This window comes from Xiphophorus couchianus, chromosome 11, assembly GCF_001444195.1.
Source record: "Xiphophorus couchianus chromosome 11, X_couchianus-1.0, whole genome shotgun sequence".
In the NCBI taxonomy this organism is placed as follows: domain Eukaryota; kingdom Metazoa; phylum Chordata; class Actinopteri; order Cyprinodontiformes; family Poeciliidae; genus Xiphophorus; species Xiphophorus couchianus.
In genome coordinates, this window is record NC_040238.1 from 6,225,369 (window position 1) to 6,248,098 (window position 22,730).

The following is a 22,730-nucleotide window of genomic DNA, read 5'->3' on the forward strand; positions in this document are numbered from 1 at the left end:
TACTTTAGTTATATGCCAAAACTAAAATTAATTTGTAAAAGTTATTTTAAGTTAAAATTTGCAATTAAACAAATGCAGTTTAATTCACACAATATTGTAAACGTTGCAGAAGATCTTTCCTGCCAACAGCGATCACCATCTTCAATAACTTTGTAGAAAGAATCTAAATTAATGAGCTACAACAACATTTAATTTCCCTTTGGGATTAATAAAGTATTTTTGAGTTTTGAATTTTGAAAAAATGCTTTTTAAATCAGGCTAATCGTAAAAAAGAAGCTACTGTATGTTGAGAAAAGTCAACATATGTTTGAATACAATTTCCCAACCACTGGTCAGTCCAAGTTTCTAGGTCTTGCCCCTTTCATTTTCCCCATCTTGTGGTCAACATTGTCGACAAATCTCTTGTGAATCAAACGAATTACTGAAGATGTGAAAAATACTACAAGAATCAGGAGGATTGGAAGAAGAATTATATAGAAATAATTTTGTGCCTCTGATTCTTTTATTTAATCTTTAAAAAAAAAAAATTAAATAAAACACCAATATGGGGATTACTGAAACACATATGATTGTATATCAACATATGTGTTTTATTAAAAACATTATTGATTGTATCAAACTGTCTGTGGTCACATCAACTTAATTCAAATCTGCTATTTTCAGTACATACTAATTATTCAAAGACACAGTATATTTACAACTAAACCTTAAAGTTATTACTTAATTTCTAAGTTGGCCCATCTAATAAAGATATTTCTCCTCTCAAAATCTCTACAATAATGGAAAACATTCGAATAGTGGTTATTGTGTGTGTGTTCCTACAAAGATGTGGAAATAATTCCTTTACATTTTGTACAAATTCTACATTTTCATGAACCCATTCATAAAGCCTGTTTCTCAAAGAGTAAAGTGAATCTGAACCGTATTCACAGAACAAACAATTTACTTAATATACAGTTGTTTGGGTTTGATCCATATTGAAAACTGTTAAACCAGTAGTTGCTAATGCTGACAATTTGTCAGAGGTTTATGTATCATTTAGAGCAACACTGGAAAAAGGTACTGCAAAATTAAGAGCACTCCCACGATGACGAGCCCACAGAAGAAAAGCCAGGGAGGGATAGGCCCTAAGATAAATGGAAAAAAATTAACAGCAAAAAATGAGTAGCTCAGAGATATGCATTTTAAATGAAAAATTTAAAATGCCAGACTCACTTTCTTTGGTGACAGTATGTACTTGACATCGACTATCCACAGCTACACTCAGCAATGCTGCTTTGTTGTTCCCTTTGATATTTTGGCCTTTCATCAAGTTGGGCAGAAAGACTACATCTGTCACAACAATGCCATGTGACTCATGAACATAGTACAGCTTCTGCAAAAATTGACATACAAATAAACTTTTATGCATACACTTTATATGTTAAGATTAGTATGATGTTTATGTTACCTGTAGAGAAAAAGCAATATGAACTGCTACTGATCCAGTTACTGTTCCAAGACCAAGAAACCTCCCAGAGTCACTGTTGCAGATAAGTCAAAGATTACATTTTCCATCTGCCATCCTCAAACACTTGATTGATCTACTTTCTATATGTACACACAAACACGCATACACACACACACACATATATATATATATATACATACATATATATGTGTGTATATATATATATATGTGTGTGTGTGTGTGTGGGTTTGTGTTTGTGTGTGTGACGTGCGGTGTGTCATCATACCTTGTGTCATCTTATATAAATGATAAGATAATTTATATTGTTATTTTCACCCTGTGTTTTCTACTGTGAAGTATTTATTTTTCATTTATTTTTTATTTTAGCAATTTTGAATATTTTTTCTTCGAAATCGCTGAATTTTTGCAGTTCTCTTGCCTCATGGCAGGGGGCGCTCATGATCCCACACATTGTGACTCCGCGTCTACAGAGTAAGAGACAGCGAGCTAGCCATACAGTAAATAAGGGAAGCTAAACGCAACGAGTCTACGTGTAGCTTGGCTGATACAGAGAGAGAGAAAAATGTGGTTTGAGTTGTACTTCAACGGGTTTGCCCTTTGCTGCACTAAGCATAGCACTAAATTAATATCTATATTTCCAAATTTCATTGAGTTAAGGGAATTATTCTACCGTGGCAGCGCGTCTATAAATGGCATGTGAAAATATAGTCTTTTTGCCCTTCAATGTTGTCCGCATGCGCAAAACTTCCGTATGTAAACAATAACATGCAGGGGGTCTTATGATTTTGACTAAGTCAGTGCCTCACCAGCCATGAACCTCACCGCACGCCACCGATATATACAGTATATATATACTGTATATATATACACACACACATGATGCCAGTAACATAAACACGTCAGAAATAATTATAGTACAACTTTTTCCCAAAAAAATGCAATCTTCATCTTCTGCTTGTCCTGGTTCAATTACCTCACAGCCAGACAGGAGATAACTTCAGTACCACAGGGAGATGTTAACATTGGAAGTAAGATCTTGCCGTCCCACTTGGTGATATAGCACGGAGGAGGTTTTTTGTCTCGTTTATGAGGGATTTGCACTGTGTAAAGCCTTATGGCATCTTTCTCATCTTCACCATTTCCAAACCTAAGACATGAAAACAACTTAGAAGGACCTTTAAAGAGAAGAAACCCTTTTCCCATTTCCTTATTATCATACCTGCAGGCCATATATCGATAGGTCTTTTCAGCAATTTGAGGCATGGTCTCAAGCCAGTTCAGACTTGTGACCAGTTGGTTGTCACTCCACACATTGCAGACAAAGTCTCGCCCCACAGTCACAAGTTGCTGCAAAAGGAAACATGAAACATAAAATGAATGAACATTTATTTTGAACATTCATTACATTCGGAGTAATGAATATTAAGAGCAATTGACAGTTCACCTTGCTTATTGTACTCATATCCAAGTCTTCAACCTCCTTTTCATGTGCTTTAAAGTCAAACTTTTTCTCAAGGGATGGAAACTTAAAAAAAAATCCAAAGTGACAAGGTCAAAACAAAAACACACCACTTAGGCATCTACAAAGTTTATACAAAAACCTGCTAAACATATTTAATGTTTATTATTATTTACATTATTAATACCATTGTTAGTAAATGCATAACTATTAAACATTTTTGTTGTGTCAGCAAAAGAAACTTGAAGAATTTTTTTTGTTTGTTTTATTCTTTATCTAAATAATTTGAATTTGTCGCTATTGCAAGATTGGACAATAAATAAATAGAGATAAGCTGTTGTCTGATTTTCAAATGTTTCATATGATTTCATGACCTAAAAGGCAAGTTTTTAAAATGTTCTGGGCTAAATTAAGAGAAAAACTGGAAGATGGAAAAAAAACATGCTTTTTTCCATCTTGAAATGTTATTCTTTGAAAAACCAAAATATTTTTTTTGGTTTCTGATTACCTAAAGTAGATTCTAAAACATAAAAACGTCAGCTGGCTAATGTGGGGATATTTTCACATTTAAAAACTGATCAAAGTTTACCTCCCAAACTCTGATGTATCCATCGGTGCCTGCGGTCAGCAGAAGGTTCATGTCAGGACTGAACCTAACAACTTTCTGAAGAGGGTCATGTGGGTTTAGGTCTGACAGCACTTCAGCTATATTGGTCACTGTGATCTGAACCGTCTCATTCCTTGTATCAGACATGTCTCCAGTAGTAGAACGGTTCTCGAGATTACCTTTGCCAGCTTTCCCACATCTCCGTCTGGCATTGTTAAGTTCAAGGGTGTTACCTGTAGCAGAAATAACACTCTTAACATAACACAAAAAACACAATATGATGTTTTGAAAATTTTGCAACGGTTGGAATCAAGGTGTAGTAATATATACTATACAGCCGCAGCAGATTAAGTGCATATAAGTACATACACACACACTCACTGCCACTTTATTAGGTACACCTTTCCAACTGCTTATTAAAGCAAATGTTAAATCAGCCAATCAGGTGGCAGCAACTCAATGCAGACATGTAGACATGACCAAAACGATCTGCTGCAGTTCAAACTGAGCATCAGAACGAGGAAGAAAGGTGACTTAAGTGACTTTGAACGTGACATGGTTAATGGTTGGTTGGTCTGAGTGTTTCAGAAACTGCTGATCTACTGGGATTTTTATGCACAACCATCTCTAGGGTTTACAGAGAATGGTCAGAAAAAGAGAACATGTCCAGTGAGCAGCAGTTCTGTGGGCACAAATGCCTTGTTGATGCCAGAGGTCAGAGGAGAATGGCCAGACTGGTTTGAGCTGATAGAACGGCAACAGTAACTCAAATAACCACTGAATGTACAACATGTTGAGCCTTGAGGCGGATGGGCTACAGCAGCAGAAGACCACACCAGGTGCCACTCCTGTCAGCTAAGAACAGGAAACTGAGGCTACAATTCACACAGGCTCACCAAAATTGGGCAATAGAGGATTGGAAAAAAGTTGCCTGGTCTGATGAGTCTTGATTTCTGCTGTGACATTCAGATGGTAGGGTCAGAATTTGGCGTCAACAACATGAAAGCATGGATCCATCCTGCCTTGTATCAACGGTTCAGGCTGGTGGTGGTGCAATGGTGTGGGGGATATTTTCCTGGCACATTTTGGGTCCATTAGTACCAATTGAGCATCGTGTTAACACTACAGCCTACCTGAGTAATCCTCTCCAACTGGTTTCTTGAACACAACAATGGGTTCACTGAACTCAAATGACCTCCACAGTCACCAGATCTCAATCCAGTAGAGAACCTTTGGGATGTGGTGGAATGTGAGATTTGCATCATGGATCTGCAAATCTGCAGCAACTGTGTGATGCTATCATGTCATTATGGACCAGACTGTGAGGAATGTTTCTAGTACTTTGTTGAATCTCTGCCATGGAGGATGCTGAAGGCAAAAGGGGGTCCAACCTGGTACTAGGAAGGTGTACTTAATAAAGTGGCTGGTGAGAGAAATTGCTTTGGGTTTATTTCAACTGCAATGGACACAGAGTTGGAAAAGAGAGGAAAAAAAGTGGGGGAAAGACTTAAAGGGAAAGAAGGAGATAGGAGTAGTGGAGGGAAATTAGAAAAGAGAGCATACAAGTCAACCTGGAGACTTGGCCAACGGCCCCGCAACCAAACAAATGAACCCACATCAGTGCAAAGGTAGCCCAGAGACACCAGGCCCAGTTCCCTTGGTGTTTTTATAATATAATTATTATTCAGTTTAACGGGTTTGGACTTACTTTAGAATATATTCATTGATCGTTGTGTATTCGTATATAGTTGTGCATTTTCTTTGCATGAATCAATATTCTTAGCAAAAACAGGGATCCTGAAAATGTGCTAATTAATATGGAGCCCATAAGGGGAGATGGAAAAAAACAAACAAATCCAAGAAACTACTTTTTCTTGATTCCAAGTAACTTTCTCTAACCGTCTCTAACCCTAACCTGGATTAGCATGATGGTCAGAAAGCTAAACAAATAACCCAAAAAATAATTCAAGTTTAAGGGCTGGCAGCGTAAGATGCTGGTTCTGCTCTCGCTCTTGGACCGCCACTACGAGCTACAGGTAGTAATTTTTCACAGATGGAGCGCCGCTCAACCTCCACCAGACAGTGAACTCTCATACAGAGCATCTGCTTAAAGCTGCAGCTTGTAACTTAAAAGATTTTCGATATGTATTAAAATATGTCTATGTCTAAATTAGGTGAATTTATTGCCAGATATGTTATCATTTTGCCAGATAACATAGTATCATTTATACCTAAATCGAAAAATTAACAGCCATTCCAGGCGATCGGCAAAGATTGGTCGTCAAAGATCTGCTTCATGGATGATCAGTATCAGAATCGGCAGCAAAAAACCTGATCGGAGCATCCCTACTAGAGACATGTATCCTTTCAAAAAAATATGGACAGACTTTGCCATCCAGAGATGGACCTAACAATGGTCTGGCATGTGGAAAAGAAGGGGTGGCACTTTGATCATCTAAGTAACCTTCGTAACCCTGGCTGTCACAGTCAAGGCAGTGTGTTGCCCTGATCTGGAGCTGATAGCTGTCAGCCTGCATCCCTACCATCTTCCTCGAGAGTTCAGTCACGTGATCTCCATTTGTGTTTACATTCTTCTGAGGGCAGAGCCAGCTGCTGTCTGTCAAAGGATACAACCTGTCACAACACCCTGAGGCCCTCATAATAATATCTAGAGATTTTAATTATGTTACCCTGGATTTCATTCTGGCTACTTTTCACCAGGTTGTCAACTGTCCCACCAGGAAAAACAGGATAATTGATTTACTATACACCAATGTAAAGGATGCATGTAAGGCTGTTGCCCTTCCTCCACTGAGTCTTTTAAAATAAGTAGATCCATTTATGAGTGAAACACAGTGGCACTGTTTGTTTCATTTCAATAATAATGTTGCTAAAGTCTTAGCTTTTACTGAACCACATTTGAGTTAAGGTTAAAATTATTTCAGGTTTCACACTAAAGACTCTGACTAACTTTCAATCAGATTACAAACCATTATATATGGTGGCTTATATAAAGATGTGTGGTCTATTAAAGACTAATCAATGAAAAGCAACACACAGACACAAAAAAAACAAACAACCAAAAGTAAATTAAGAAAATAAATTCTGCATCACAATCAAAAGTTTAAACGGTAATTCCACCTCTGACTCCAAATGGGAAAGATAACAGTCCTTTAGTTCAAAGTATGTTTTAACTGTCTTTTTAAAACAGCAAGTAATCATCAGAAAGTTGTAAACCATACCATCTCTATGCGTAGCATTTTCTTCTTTCTGCTGGCAGAGTTTAAACTTCATGAGGCTGCATGTGCCATCCTGTCCAGCAGCAATCACACCATCACCAACAGCCATGTTTATAGTGGCGCGTGTGTCCGTATCATGAGAGTGAAGAAGACTGGAGCTGTACTGATTTTTTCCAACCATCTGCACATCCAGGAAATGCTGAAAGACAAGTTTGCTACTGATGAAATCAGATTTGCATTCTGTCATTAGGTGTCTGTGCAAATTTTCACCAAAATATTAAAAAGTTATATTAAAATTAATCAGAATTTCTTTACTAGAAGTAAAACTAGAGATTCGTACAATCAAAATGTACTGAACTTATAGTCCTTGCCCGGATGCGGGTCACCGGGGCCCCACTCTGGAGCCAGGCCTGGAGGTGGGGCACTTGCCATAGCAAGTGCCTTGTGGCCGGGCTTTTACCCATGGAGCCTGGCCGGGCTCAGCCCAAAGAGGAGACATGGGTCCCCCTTCCCATGGACCCACCACCCATGAGAGGCGCCAAAGGGGTCGGGTGCAGTGTGTGATGGGTGGCGGCCGAGGGAGGGGACCCTGGCGGTCTGATCCTCGGTTGCAGAAACTGGCTCTTGGGACGTGGAATGTCACCTCTCTGGTGGGGAAGGAGCCGGAGCTAGTGTGTGAGGTCGAGAGGTTCCGGCTAGAAATAGTCAGTCTTACCTCAACGCATGGCTCTGGTTCTGGAACCAGTCTCCTTGAGAGGGGCTGGACATACTTCCACTCTGGAGTTGCCCATGGTGAGAGGCGTCGGGCTGGAGTGGGCATACTTGTTGCCCCCCATCTCGCCGCCTGTACGTTGGGTTTTACCCCAGTGAATGAGAGGGTAGCCTCCCTCAGCCTACAGGTTTAGGAACGGGTCCTGACTGTTATTTGTCCTTATGGGCCAAATGACAGTTCAGATTACCCACCCTTCTTGGAGTCTTTGGAGGGGGTACTAGAGAGTGCCCCTCCTGGGGACTCCCTTGTTCTGCTGGGGGACTTCAAAGCCCACGTGGGCAATGACAGTGAGACCTGGAGGGGCGTGGATGGGAGAAACACCATCCCCCGATCTGATTTCAAGTGATGTTCTGTTATTGGACTTCTGTGATCATCATGGATTGTCCATAATGAACACCATGTTCAGGCATAAGGGTGTCCATACTTGCACTTGGCACCAGGACACCCTAGGCCGCAGTTCGATAATCGACTTTGTCATCGTTTCATCGGATCTGCGGTCATGTGTCTTGGACACTCAGGAGAAGAGAGGTGCGGAGCTGTCCATTCACCACTACCTGGTGGTGAGTTGGCTCCGGTGGTGGGGGAGGATGCCGGTAAGACCTGGCAGGCCCAAACGTGTTGTGAGGGTCTGCTGGGAACCTCACAACAGTTCCCAGCTCCTGTGAGACGGAGCTTTAACTCCCATCTCCGGCAGAACGTCGAATACGTTCCTGGGGAGGTGGGGGACATTGAGTCTAAGTGGACCATGTTCTGTGCCTCCATTGTCGAGGCGGCTTATTGGAGCTGTGGCCGCAAGGTTGTTGATGCCTGTTGTGACAGCAACCCTCAAACCCGTTGGTGTACACCTTCAATGAGAGATGCTGTCAGGCTGAAGGAGTCCTATCTTGCCTTTTCAGCCTGTGGGACTCCAGAAGCAGCTGATGGGTACCGGGTGAGGGTGACCCTGGATGAGATTCAGCCTGAGGTCCTCATGGTTCTTGATGTTGTAGGGTTGTGGTGGCTGACGCAACTCTGCAATATTGCATGGACATCAGGGGCTGTTCCCCTGGATTGGCAGACTGGGGTGGTGGTTCCCCTGTTCAAAAAGAGGGACCAGAGGGTGTGCTCCAATTACAGAGGGGTCACACTCTTAAGCCACCCTAGCAAGGTCTATTCAGGGGTCCTGGAGAGGAGGGTCCGTCGGATAGTCGAACCTCGGATTCAGGAAGAGCAGTGTCAGGGTTTCCTCCAGAAAACTTGCTAAGCCCGGTGGTCAGGGCACTGAGGCAGCCCACTGGCGGTCCACCGTGTTTTTGTAATAAAGGATGTTAAGTTGACAGGAAAAGTAAAAATATTACTCTGGATAATTATATGTATGACCGGTGTCAGAGTCTGGTCCTCATTGCCGGCAGTAAGTCGGGCTCATTACCGGTGAGAGTTGGACTCCGCCAAGGACAGAAATTCTAGGCGCAGCCAAGGTGTTGAGGGGATCAGTTTGTTTTTTTTTTTTAACCCCTCCAGGGGGTATTTTTGTGGGCTCTAGAGTCCCTTTTCATGAAGTAGGCTGACAGGAAAGGGGGAAGAAGAGGGGGGAAGACATGCCGTAAACGTCGCCGGGTCCAGGAATCGAACCCGCGACAGCCGCGTCGAGGACCCGAGGCCTCCAAACATGGGCCGCGCCAACCCCCACGCCACCACGGCACGCCCGAGGGGATCAGTTTTGGTGGCCTTATAGGATCAAATCCAAGGCCATGGTCTTGAGCAGGAAAAGGATAGAGTGCCTTCACCAGGTCAGGGTGTGTGTGTGTGGGGGGGGGGGAGGTGTCCTGCCCCAAGTGGAGGAGTTTAAGTATCTCGAGATCTTGTTCACGAATGAGGAAAAAATGGAGCCGTAGATTGACAGTGGCATTGGTGCAGCGTCTGCTGTGAAGTGGGCACTGTACCGATCCATCATGGTGAAGAGAGAGCTGAGCCAAAAAGCGAAGCTCTCAATTTACCGGTCGATCTACGTTCCTAACCCCATCTATGGTCATGAGCTTTGGGTCATGACCGAATGAACGAGATCGTGGATACAAGCAGCCGAAATGGGTTTTCTCCGTAGGGTGTCTGGGCTCTCCCTTAGAGATAGGGTGAGAAGCTCAGTCATCCGGGAGGGACTCAGAGTAGAGCTGCTGCTCCTTCACATCGAGAGGAGCCAGTTGAGGTGGCTCGGGCATCTGGTCAGGATGCCTCCTGGACGTCTCCCTGGTGAGGTGTTCCGGGCACGACCCACTGGGAGGAGGCCCCGGATAAGAAAGAAAGAAAGAAAGGTGGGTGGGTGGATGGATGGATGGATGGATGGATTTCTATATGCAGTATATACATGCAGCTCTTTGACGGATCCTGTGCAGCTCTTTTATACTGAATTTCCCACATTTTTTGAATGCAGCATTGCCAAAAGTAGTATAATGTGCAGGTGGTGGAATTTTGCTAAGCTGTCATTACAAGCTTGCAGTAGTTGTCAGTCTAGGAGGAGAGATTTAGGTGATAGATGGGAGCTGAATCATTTAGGAATAAAATCTGTTTCCCTGGTAGCAGCTTTCCTCAGCAGGTCTCTGGACTTCTATCGGCTGTATTATTTCACATCGGTGCACTTTGCGTCGCATCCAAGCTCAGAGTAGTGTGGCGCAGAGTGAAACAGAACGAGCCACTGGTGCTGTGCACATATGATACAAGTGAACATTATGACAGAGTTTGTGCTGTTCGTTCTGGAAAACAAACCGGTCCTCATTGGAGATTTCTGGGAAGGGCACCGGAAGAGTGGTTTGGCCAGGGCGCCAAACATGCCAGGACCGCTTCTGCCGGTCCTGGTCACATTAACACAATCAATGCTTTGTGCACTGCTGTGACGCACAGAGTGGCTGGTTAATGGATTTGAGATATGGAACAATGTTTTTCAACCACAGAAAAAAAAAGTGAGAAAAATCTGAATAAAACAAAGACTCCTCTGAGAGTATAAATTAATAACAATATTTATTATTGTGTGTCAGACCTGCTGTGTTTAACCTTTATTAATTATCCAGTATATAGTGAGCAGAATATTAATGAGAATTTAAACAAATTACTGGAGAAGGTAGAATTTAATTTAATTTCTCTGTGGGATCAATAAAGTATTTTTGAATTTGAAACCTGAAAATTAAACTGAAAATTAGTAGCTACTTTGACCTGATATTTCAATTTAAACATTGTAAATAGAAATTAAGACTCACAACAATTAACACCAATGTATTGTTCTAGCTCAGTAGTGTTGAGAGACTTCAGTCTAAAGCAGTGTTTCTCAAACTTTTTCAGACTGAGGATTATTTACCCCATTTAAAAACACTGAAGGACCACCTAACTTGTAATTGCCCCCCCAATAACACAACATCTTAATATATACAACCTGAAATGAAAATATCAGTCTCTTAATTCACTGTCTTTGTACCTCCGAATATGAAGGGTGGCGTTGTTTTGTAAATGTGATTAGCCACAATAAAACCATGAGCAACTCTACGGGCATTTTGAGTTTCAGATTCTGAAAGTATGAATTCTAAGCTTTCCAGTGATAGAAAACACATGGAAATCAAAAAATTTTTTTTACTAGTGTTGTGTGCACTAATAGCATTTAAGGGATATTTCTAATTTAGAAGCATAATAAACGGAAAATAGACTTGAGTTTCATTGGCAAAAACAAACATTTTCTTTCAGCCATTCTATTTAGCCCAATAAAAATAACTTCATATTTTAGGTGTTAAGACGCAGTTGGTCAGCATGGGCGCACCTCTGTGCACCACCTCTTCCCCGTCATAACGCATTCACTGGACTTATAACTACATGCATGTAGCATGGTGTGTATTGAAGTGTTCAAAACCAAAGGTTCTGGACCTCACCCTGAGAAACTTTCCACTGGTATCTTCTGGTTTTCTTTTTAGTTTTTTTTATCTTTGTCCATTATTATTTTTAAGCACAATCCTTTGGTAAGCTAACTGTAGCGTCACATGGCAAATTAACAGTTGTTTACATGCAGTACATTGCGGCCCACACTTTGAGAAAGACTGATCTAAACGATCATCAGTACTTACTACAGCATTTTTTATTCCTGTCTTTGAGGGACCCCCTCCTCCAGCTGTTATCACAAGCCCTGTAGTGGCATCCACTTTGACGGTGTACAGTGGAAATGGGGCTCTATACAGATCCAGCATCTTCTTCTTCCCCATAGTTTATCACAGACGTCCTTATTTCACCACACCTGTTGAAAACAAAGCATTAAGCTTTTCTGGTTATGCATACAGTGACACAAATAAACACAAGATAGTTGTCACAACACTAAAATTTCAAGACTGATGTCTTGTGAGTCTGTGACAAAAGACAAAAACTGTACCATTTTGGTAATAGTGGAAAATTTCTTTGAAAGAACAGGATGTTTTCTAGCTAACTGCAAAAAACTAAGATTAATTAATATGATAAAAGTTCCTTTATTTGTGCAAAACCAACCACTAGGGGACACTTTAGCCATCATGTAGAAATAAATACACAATTAAAGAGTTATTTTTTACTATTTGGCCAAACAGTAGATAGGGTAATACTTAAACACTGAGCAGAAATGTTAATATCATTTTGCAATCATTTTTATTTAATTAACACTGCTTAAAGTTTTAATTAAAATTTTAAGCAGGATCAAAACTTTAAAACTGTTTAAAGTTTTGATCCAGTGATTCTATTTGCCTGTCAATTTGCTGTTAAACAACTAAAATAAATTCTGTTTCAATATATTTTTTACAGCATAAACAAGACTTTGGTCCATGCAAATGGATTCAGCAGCAATTCTGTACAATTCTTTTTTCTTTCGTATGTTTGCTTAGTTGTTAACTACAGTAGTTTGTGTGGTTGCATACAAAGTATGGAAACATAAAGCTTAAGTTCAACAATGTATTGTTTTGTTGGGCCACACCAGCTAAAATTACAAACGCCTGAATCAGCCAAACCAACCACGTCAAATTTTGAGGTTAAATTGACACACCTGAAAATAACACCCAACATAAAAATCACTACATCCAGCCCAATGAAATCTGTCAGCAAAATAAAAAGCATGAAGAAACAAAACTGAAGAAAATGTGACTGCATTTTGCCTTCAGGCTGATTACACCTTTTCCACGAATACAATTTTAAAGCAAAATTAAAACAGGTTTCAGAATATAAAACAAATATTATACAGCTGATTTAAATTATACCCTTAGAAAAACCTATAAATCCACTGAACATATTTTGATAAAAATAAAAAACCAACCTGTGAAATATTACAAATCGAGGTCAGGGACAGAAAAAGAATAATAAACAAAAAATGTAACAGACTTAAAGGAGGGCTGAACAATTAACAAGCAAGGGTGTTTACAGGCAGGTACTTTAACTTTATATGTGGCGAAACATATTCACTGTAATTATAACAATATATCTCCTGTATATGAAAACGATGTATAGGGGGTCTTTGAGTTTACACTTTAACGCTCATTTTGTATGGAAAAGATGGCGGACAAACTGATCCAATAAGCACTTCCATTTCGTACCTAGAACAACATTTCTCACTCACATATTTAAAACACTGGCGTGTTAATTTATTTTTCGTTGGCAATAAGATGCGTAAACCTTAGGTATAAGTTAATTCATTAATATAATTGCATATTGTCCAAAAACTTTTGATAACACTCCTCCTAATTGTAATGGCTCTACTTTCCAGTCAGAACACCGACATGACGCCTGGTCACATAAAGATGTGTAGCATCATTAACGCTACAGGATCGGAGTCTGTCACAAAAACTCGTCAGTCTGTATCACTGGTATGTCTGTCTGGCATAGCAGTAATATTTCAGAATTACAACTTTCTGCACGGTACCCATCTTGACACGGAATCATAAGTTCCCTACCTTTGCAGTTTTTCCAGTTTATCTTGAGTAGCGTTTTGTTAAAAACCTTTGCAATAAACCGAACCAATTCATTTTTGAATAACTAATAACAAAAGAGTACACTTTGATACGTGCTAAAGCTACACTTTCCAACCTACACGTCAACAAGAAGTTCTTCTTCTTCCTTCTTTTTCTTCTTCTGTTTATTGCGACCCAGCTTTAGGGCCCTTTACCGCCATCTACTGAGATTTTGTGTGAGACGAAAGATAGAGGAACCACCCAAACAAAAACTAATGACCGATGTCCGTTTGGCCAGTCGTTTCATGATTCAATCTGGTCTTGTTTAAACTACTAAGTCTACGTTTACTGACTGTAGCAGCCCCTCCGCTCAACATTCAGTGCAGCTTGACTGGTGATTTTCAGCGTTTTTATTTTCCTTTTGATCCAGATCACCATGATTTTATTTTTTTTAATTTCCTTTATTTAACCAGGTAAACCCCATTGAGATCTGGATCTCATTTTCAAGAAGGACCTGGGCAAAATGATCACGGTGAAAACCAAAACGTACCTCGCTGTTTCACCGGGGGATGCAAAGCATTTATTTGTGTTTACGCAAACATTTCAATACTGACAGTTGTTTTCCAGGCATTCATTGGTACAATTTCTTCTTTCATGTTTTATTGGTGGATGGCAACCAACATATTTACCGTCACCTACCGGACTGGAGTGTGGTCATCAATGATATTCAGAGGGAATTTAATAATAACTCAATGGTATGTGTATGTGTGCCTATTTATACACATACAAATATATGCATGTGTATGCACATACAGTACAGACCAAACGTTTGGACACACCTTTTAATTCAATGAGTTTCCTTTATTTTCATGACTATTGACATTGTAGATTCACACTGAAGGCATCAAAACTATGAATAACACATGTGGAAATATGCACTAAACAAAAAAGTGTAAAACAACTGAAAATACCCCTTATATTCTAGTTTCTTCAAAGTAGCAACCTTTTGCTGTGATTACTGCTTTGCACACACTCTGCATTTTCTTGATGAACTTCAACAGGTCGTCACCTAAAATGGTTTTCACTTCATAGGTCAACCTGCCCTGTCAGGTTAATAAGTGGGATTTCTTGCCTTATAAATAGTCGTGAAAATAAAAAAAACCCATTGAATTAGAAGGTGTGTCCAAACTTTTGGTCTGTACTGTACATTCATACATATACACACACGCATACTTTGTAAATTTGATTAAATTGCCTAGTATTTTTTAAAAGAATCTAATTAATTGATTTCTAATATATTTTGACTAACTCACTAAAAGATTTATCATAGAAAATCGTTTTTCCTCTGTGTTTAATATTGACTTCAAATTCTGACATTCCTCTGAATATTTATTACATTATAATAAGACGTGTTCCACTGTTTCCATCTGATTACAACAATTACAAATCGCCATTTCATGTTACCCTATTCGAGAAAGAGAACTCTTAAGTCACGTATGACCAATTCTAAGACCTAATATGATTACTTCTTCTTTACGACTTCCATCAATAATCAGCCATCTTTCTACAGACTTGACTAACAAACATTATGATAGCAGTATCACTGTAAAGGGGGTGAAGGCAACAAGCCCATTACAGGTTTTATATGGAAATGGACAGTAAACATAGGAGTACAACTCAATAACAGCATCCACACATACTCTTTTTCACAGTCTCCTCTTTTTGAGTTTCAATATGATGTTCTGTATTGCTTACCAATCTCACAACAAATTGAACAGTGGCGGAACAATGTAAATATATTTTTATCAGATAGGTTTTGTTGTCTTTCATTTTACATAATGGGTTAATAGAAGATAATTAATATTTTATTCATGAAATTACTTGTTAAAATTTCATCATAGTCTGACACATCTTGACAGATACCTAGTTTTTATTTCTTTATTTACACTATTCAAGCAAACTTGAGCCATTAACAAAGCACATTCTTTTTTGAAAGCAAATTGAGTTACAGAGGGAAAACAGCGCCAACTAGAGTTCCAAAAAGCAATAGTAGGGTGCAGCCAGAAACATAAAAACATGGTTTTCCAAAGGCAAATGAAAATCAAACTAAGTGACATTTTTTGCTGAGCTGTTGACCATAAATGTTCAATTTTCAATTTAATAATTTTGTATCTTATAGCAAAAACCATATAGGCATTTCTTTTTGTTTTTACATCACTGGGTTTTGATGAGAAACATTAAAAACCTTAACCTGGTCATACAAATACCTGGTCTTGCCCTATGAACAGAGTCCAAAGGATTTTTTAGCAGTAGACCATATCTCATATTTAATTGGGGTTATTGCAAATAAAGTGAGCTGTTCAACAGTTTCTACTTGCAACTGTGATTACTGCAGGATCTTTCTGTCAGGCTGATGTTTCATATGTTGAGCATTGTATGTAAATGAAACTACATAAAGTAGGCTAAGTGGATCAGTTGTATGCATTACTTATTAGTAATGTTTTGTAATTGACTATGTCTTACATTTTTTGTTTCAGCTAATTGAAGCACAGACAAAAAAAATCACAACAATGAAAAGCAAATGTGATTGCCCTCATGTCAAAAAAGTATTTAAAAAAATAATATAGTGTTCTTTACCATACAAAAAGACATTTTTGGCTATTTTGAAAGTGTTAAGCACTGAATGGTTAAATATTAACCACATAACTGTATCAAACTGCAAACCGTGGATCCTGACAACACAAATCAACAGTGTTCTGAGACATTTCATCCAAACAGTACAGATGTGAGGGTGGTCACTCTGTTGAGGGCCTCAGTCATTGATCAGAGCCAGGATCATGCTGCAAATACATGGAGGAAAAAAATAGTACTGTGTAATTTACTAACATAATATTGAATGACATTATCTAAAGAATTAGATGTCTATAAACAGCATGTGATGGTTTTGTTACCTGTACAAATAAATGAAGAAGCAGAGCAGGTGGTATCCTAATTTAATCATGGCCTCCTTCATGTACGATTTAAGCAGACCCCTGTTGTGGATCTCAGTTGGGTCAAACACACCCATGTTTCCCATAGGAATCTTCACATATCTATGGGAACAGAAGAGGAGTCAAACAGAAGCTTGCAACATGTACTGAAATATAGTATTCATGTCTCCATCTCAGATCAGATGTGTGGCATATGGTCTTTATGGTTTAGCAAACTTCATCCTACTTACCTAACAACAGCTGCATCTCAATAAATTCTGACATCAAATGTGTCCTCTCTCACTCGTGTCCTTCTTCACGGTCACTGAGTGTGTGAGGATGACCTGATTTGATTCTTGACAGATTTACACGAGCCATATTCCTTTTATTTGTTGTTAATAAACTAAACTGAACTCCAGGGGATGTTCAGGGCCTTACAGATTTGTTATATCCATTCCCTGACTGATACCTTCCAACAGCTTTTTCTCTGATTTATCTTGGAGTGTTCTTTCCTCTTCTGAAATCCAGTGAATGGACCTTCCAGAACCAGCTGTCTTGTACTACAATCACTGGAGACACACTCACTGCACTCAGCTCATCTCCATCCCACTCATTGCGAGATTACCAGTTGGTTGGACCTATGCTGGATTAGGTCATTTACTTTGAAGGGGCAAATATTTGTACTTCTTGAGGAAACGAAGATCCTTCAAGGTTTGCAGCCAAGATGCTGCAGATCTTGTTGTTGAGTGTGTCATCTCTTCTGCCTTCATCTGTTGGGGCAGCATCATCAGAACCAAGGACCTAAAAAGGCTCAACAGTCTGATAAAGAAGGCTGGTTCTGCTCTGGTTCTGTTCTGGGGATGACTGTGGAACCTCTGGAGATGATGAGGCAAAGAGAAAGAGTCTTCATAAAATCAAGAAGGTTATGGACAACCCTGACCATCCTCTTCATGAGACTGTCTTGGGAAAAGTGTCTTCAGTCAGAGGCTTCTTCAGATTAAGTCTGGTGTTGCTGGCATCATGAAAGAATCCTTGAATCTTTTGACTGTAGGCATGTTTTGCTGTCTTGATGGTATGGTTTAGGTTGGCCCTCGCTGATCTAAGTGTGACTTCTTCAGTGTAATTTTATGATAACTTTTTCATTTTATGTGCTAAAATGAGGAATGCTGAGGGTCTTGTAAAGTTATAGCTGGTATTGGTTTTACAAATAAGGAAATACTTAATCTTTTAACACAAAAGAATCAAATTATCAGCCCCAAGACTTTGAAATGATTTCGCTGTTGTTTGTGTTCAGTAAAAACACCAGACCAAATATATAAATTAACATTTCTTATAATATTACCCTGTAGTGAATTTCTTTGCTTTTATATTGTGATATATCAACTACAAATGTTTACACTCAAACAGTTAGCCATTCACTAGCTTAAAAACATGGCTTACCTGTAGATGTTCCAGGCTGCTACAGGCAAGTTGAGCAGGAAAATGAACCAGTGCATGGAAACCAGCATGAGCATCATAGAGAGACACTGACCAACCATCTCTGGAATTACCCACTGGAAACAATAACATCTTTATTGTCTGTTTTTATTGTACAAAAACAGACAAATTTCAGGACATATAACTAATTGTAAACATATATATTTAAAATGGAACATAAACACAAGGAAAAATAATGCCTTTATATTGGAAATCAAGAACAAAGAGATTGTACTTACTTTGTTCAGCTTGGAGCAGCATGCTCGGGCATTAATGTAGTCACATTCTAGATCAGATAGCGTGATAATCTTGAAATGAATGTCAAGGTGTTACATATTACAAAGGCTGGTTTTTTTTAAAAGTATTTTCTATATCGTTCTGTCATCTGACACATCTGTTATTTCTTGATTATTATTGTGGTACAATCTGTCAATTATCATAGAGAAAATTATACATGAGAGAGAAGTGTTCCTATCTTTGGATTAATCTGTGGACTATTGATGATGCTCTTTGAAGCACTGTCCCCTCAGAGTTTTATTTCTACTAAAGGCTCATATTTGAGGATTTCAATTGATATTATATACTTACTCAGCATTTAATTCAATGTCCAGATTTTTCCATTCTTGTTAAAATCATGGTCAGGACACACAAGTGAAGTTTAGACCAACAGAAAATTAAGTGTTTGAAGGTCAGAAGAAATTTTCCAAGTAAACCGTAGTTTCATGTTTATATTGAACCCGAAATTTGGGATTTAACTCGACCAGGGTTGGATCGAGGAAGAATATCTTGTTTTCTTTTTTAAACAGTAAAAGTGTTTTATTCTACAGGACTGAACAGGACACTGATAATAATAATAGTAAGAAGAATAATAATAAGAAGAAACCGCTTTATTCGGTTATGACATTCTGCAAAAGTTAATATTTACAATTTCCGGGATAAACAATTTTTAGTCGTTTTCACGAGTCTAATTCTGTTGTCTAGCAGCAGCAACCCGCGACACGCCACTTGCTTCCGTGTCCCCACGAAGTTCCGAGGAGTCATGATCTTTTAGCTGTATGAAATGCTTCATTATCCAGGGCTAACTAAGTGGCTAAAGATGTAGCCTACACAGATTGTGTAGAAAAACAAATACAGGAGCTCCGATTAGCTTTTAGCTGAGAAGGCTACTTCAAGCAATTATTTTAAACATTCACGAGAAACATATACAATGAAAGGATACAAAGTAAACCGAAAGAAAAATCAGTGCACAACAGTCTACAAGCGATAGGATAAACACAGTCGCCTCCATTGTAGCGCAATCTTCAGAGTTTTCTTCCTGTTTCCGGCTTAGGCCGGAATCGACGTAACCTTCTTCTTCTTCTATAGCAGGCATGTCCAAAGTCCGGCCCGGGGGCCAATCACGGCCCGCGGCCAGATTTCATACGGCCCGCAGCTTCGGTCTTATAATGTATTATTTATGGCCCGCCTGCACTGTGAAACAGAATAAATAAATTATAAAACTTGAAACTGTAATTCCTCCTTTCACCAAATGGTGGCAGCACCACTTTAATACTATCAGTCTCTGCCTCCATGCAGCGAACCGCTCTCCACTCATTTCTGCCATGGCCACTGCAAAGAAAACGAGGAAAGTTTACAGTGAGGGCCACCGCCTTCAAGAGAGGTGGGAATTATAATACTTCTTTTCTGAAAATCAAGGCAATTGTGCTTGTCTAATTTGTAATGAAATGGTTGCCTTGTTTAAGGATTTTGACGTAAAGAGACACTACCAGACTAAACATGCTAACACATACAACAAGCTAACAGGAAGTGACCGTGCTGAAAAACTGAAGCAGCTCCAAGCTGCACTGGCATCACAACAGCGATTTCTTTGGGCCTGAGTCAAAAGAAAATACCACCAAAGCAAGCTACGATGTTAATGTTAATAGCTAAACATGGCAAACCTTTTACTGAAGATACATTTATCAAAACTGTGTTATGAAAATGGTGGAGAACATTTTGCCCTGAGAAGAAGCAAGAATTTGCGAATGTTTGCCTGGCAGTAACAGTGTGGCACTGAGAGTTGAGGACATAAAACTGAGTGTTTTGAACGGTAACGTCTGTCACTATCAGCAGTGAAGAGCCAAAAGAACATTTATGCACCTGGATTTATGGCACTTATTTTTATTAAACTCTTGAGTAAGATTTGGTTATGAACCTGTAGATATTGTAAATGACAAGAGCAAAATTCACTTGTTTTAAAATTTAATAATAACAGACATCTTTGCATTACTTATAACTCCTGTTTAAAATGTTCTTGAGGCAAAGATATTTTTAAACTCATGTAAATTTAAGGTATTTTATACAGTTTGTTCAATGTTATCTGACTCTCCAGATATGAAAGAAAAGCAGAATTTCTGCTTTTAGAGTTGCCTGAGTGGCTTATATTTGGTTATTTTGTCATTTGAAAAATAAAGATAATTGTGACAATGAAAATTGTTTTATAACAGTGTGTATTTGCATGACACTTTTGTAGTTAAAAAATGTCCGAACAAACTATTGGCCCCCAGGCATCTTGACTTTATCAAATCTGGCCCTCTTTGCAAAAAGTTTGGACACCCCTGTTCTATAGCGTTTTCAGGCAGTTTACATACTTTGTGTATTACCGCCATCAATTTGGACGGAGATATAATTCAGAAATTCATTTTTTCCTATATATCTTCAAACCTTAAAATAACTATTTTATATACATACTTATACAGTCACACAAACACACACACACATACATACTAAATCCTCTCAGCTAATGTTGTATCTTTTAAATATTTAATGAGTGCTTGAATTATATCATGTGATTGATGCTTTTGATTTACTAATCCATACCTCAACCCCTATAACTTCTATTTCTTCATTTATCGTAAGCCTTCTTCTTCTTTCTGATTTTTAATGGCTGGTGACATCTAATGTTTAAGCTGTATTATCGCATCTACTATGCTGTTGACAAATCCAATTAGATACAAAGGCTAGCACAAAGTACTAAAATAATGGGAAAAAAAATAAAATATATATATATTTAGTCCTGTTTCCTACAAAATGTAATAACTGATTTATTTATTTTATTATGTTTAACTAATATCTTATTCAATTTTAATGTATCTATGTCATATTTCCTAATTTCTTGTTTTAGCTTTTCTCTACTTACTCTTTATTTTTCACAATGAATTATTACATATTCTATTGTTTCCAGATCTACACCACACTCACAACTACCTGTTGGATGTTCACCTATCAAATGTAAAGTTTTATTTAATCCTATATGTCCGAGCCGTAATCTTGTCATTACTTCTTGTTCCTTTTGATTTCCTCCAATTTTTTCCTATTTTTCCTACTTGTTTTGCATATGAAATAAATGATGACCTTTAGTTCTCCTCTCCCACAGTTGTTGCCATTCAGATTTATTTTTGCTTCCATAATTCTAGCTTGTTTTAAAGACAACAATCTGTCAGTGCATGGCAGATCATTATTTGAGCTTATGTGATTCTTAATATAATTTCATAAGTTTCACATATCAGCTCCATACGACTTTCCATTTTTTTCTATTTAAAATGGACATTAATGATGACAATCTCAACATATAAGAAGAACTCTTTCAATCTTATTTTGTTCTACCCACTGTAAGGCCATCAGTATTGCTAACATTTCCACTATATACAGAGCTAAATGGTCAGTTCTTCTTTGCTTCATAAATACATCTAATTCAGGAATAGCATAAGCAAATCCTGTTTTACCCGAAACTAAATCTTTTGAACCATCTGTATATATAACTGAAAATGAAAATTTACAAAATCTACCCAGTTATTATCTTTACTAATCTATATTTCTTTATGGAGGGTGTGACGGACCAAGTTAAAAACAGGAGGAGTCACAGGACATATTAGAAAAATAGGGTTTTTTATTTTAACCCAAAGATTATAAATAACAAAAGATAAACTGAGCTCATAAAAGAGGTAATAGAAACAAAACTGAACTCAGGCAAAAAATGTAAACAAACTGGCTGCACAAACAAACATAACTGACCTAACAAAGAAATGACACACAGGGGTTTATATACTGGCTGATCAGACCAATTAAGACACAATAGGGGTAACTAAACAGAATACAATTACAAATAACACAAAACAAATAACAGTACACCTTAGTGTAGCTAAACTAAAGACCCAAAACTGAAAATCAAAAATATCAAACTTTAAATACTAATATTTACTTAAATACAAAACTTATCTAAAGAAAGAAACTACAATTTCCCCCTGCCAGCAGGAACTAGTGGTGCAGTCCAATCAGCATTTAAGCCTGCTGAGCCCTGGCCCCATCCTTTGTCTGGTAACTCCAAGGCAGGTAAGTACCGGCACGAAAACCAACCGAATTAATCTAAAGCAAACAAAATTAACTTGAAGTTGATATAAATACATATGCTAACTAAATTTTTTTTAACTAAATGGGCGCGCTAACAAATAGAACAAATGCATTCAAATCAACTAATAAATGTTTTTATTGAAACTAAAGTGTTGTTGTGTTTGTATGAAAAAATAAACTGTGCATAACAAAAGAGTTACCGACATCAGAGTGTGGCCATGGATTTAGCCATCACAGAGGGTTAGGGAAAAAGAAAGTTGATTTATGCATTGCATGTTTATGTCTGTTAAGGTTGAGATAGAACTGAACATGAAAAAGCCCTTTAAACCATTCAGACAACCACCACAACAGAGACACAATTAAAACTGTCAAATGACTTATTACCCCGCGATAATAACTCAGAAATAGCCCAAATTAGGATGTATTTGTATTC

General features: G+C 38.4%; 2 protein-coding genes across 4 annotated transcripts; both read right to left on the reverse strand.

Moving 5' to 3' along the window:
- Positions 1-527: 527 nt before the first annotated feature.
- On the reverse strand, positions 528-13,697 carry preb (prolactin regulatory element binding). 2 transcript variants are annotated; one of them, XM_028030681.1, is made up of 10 exons: positions 13,604-13,697; positions 11,628-11,794; positions 6,780-6,975; positions 3,520-3,770; positions 2,916-2,996; positions 2,691-2,818; positions 2,445-2,618; positions 1,451-1,523; positions 1,216-1,375; positions 528-1,127 (listed from the first exon to the last, which is right to left on the reverse strand). In XM_028030681.1, the coding sequence occupies exons 2-10, from the start codon at positions 11,760-11,762 to the stop codon at positions 1,039-1,041; spliced, it is 1,287 nt and encodes a 428-aa protein (XP_027886482.1). In that variant the 5' UTR covers positions 11,763-11,794; positions 13,604-13,697; the 3' UTR covers positions 528-1,038. The 2 variants fall into 2 exon arrangements, with proteins under 2 accessions (XP_027886482.1, XP_027886481.1); XM_028030680.1 differs by having other exon boundaries at positions 13,467-13,646.
- Positions 13,698-15,375: 1,678 nt separating this feature from the next.
- cnih4 (cornichon family member 4) lies at positions 15,376-19,268 on the reverse strand. 2 transcript variants are annotated; one of them, XM_028032432.1, is made up of 5 exons: positions 19,128-19,268; positions 18,148-18,216; positions 17,873-17,985; positions 16,415-16,555; positions 15,376-16,303 (listed from the first exon to the last, which is right to left on the reverse strand). In XM_028032432.1, exons 1-5 carry the CDS (start codon positions 19,194-19,196, stop codon positions 16,276-16,278), a joined length of 420 nt encoding a protein of 139 aa, XP_027888233.1. In that variant the 5' UTR covers positions 19,197-19,268; the 3' UTR covers positions 15,376-16,275. The 2 variants fall into 2 exon arrangements, with proteins under 2 accessions (XP_027888233.1, XP_027888234.1); XM_028032433.1 differs by lacking the exon at positions 19,128-19,268 and having other exon boundaries at positions 17,873-18,010.
- Positions 19,269-22,730: the final 3,462 nt, after the last annotated feature.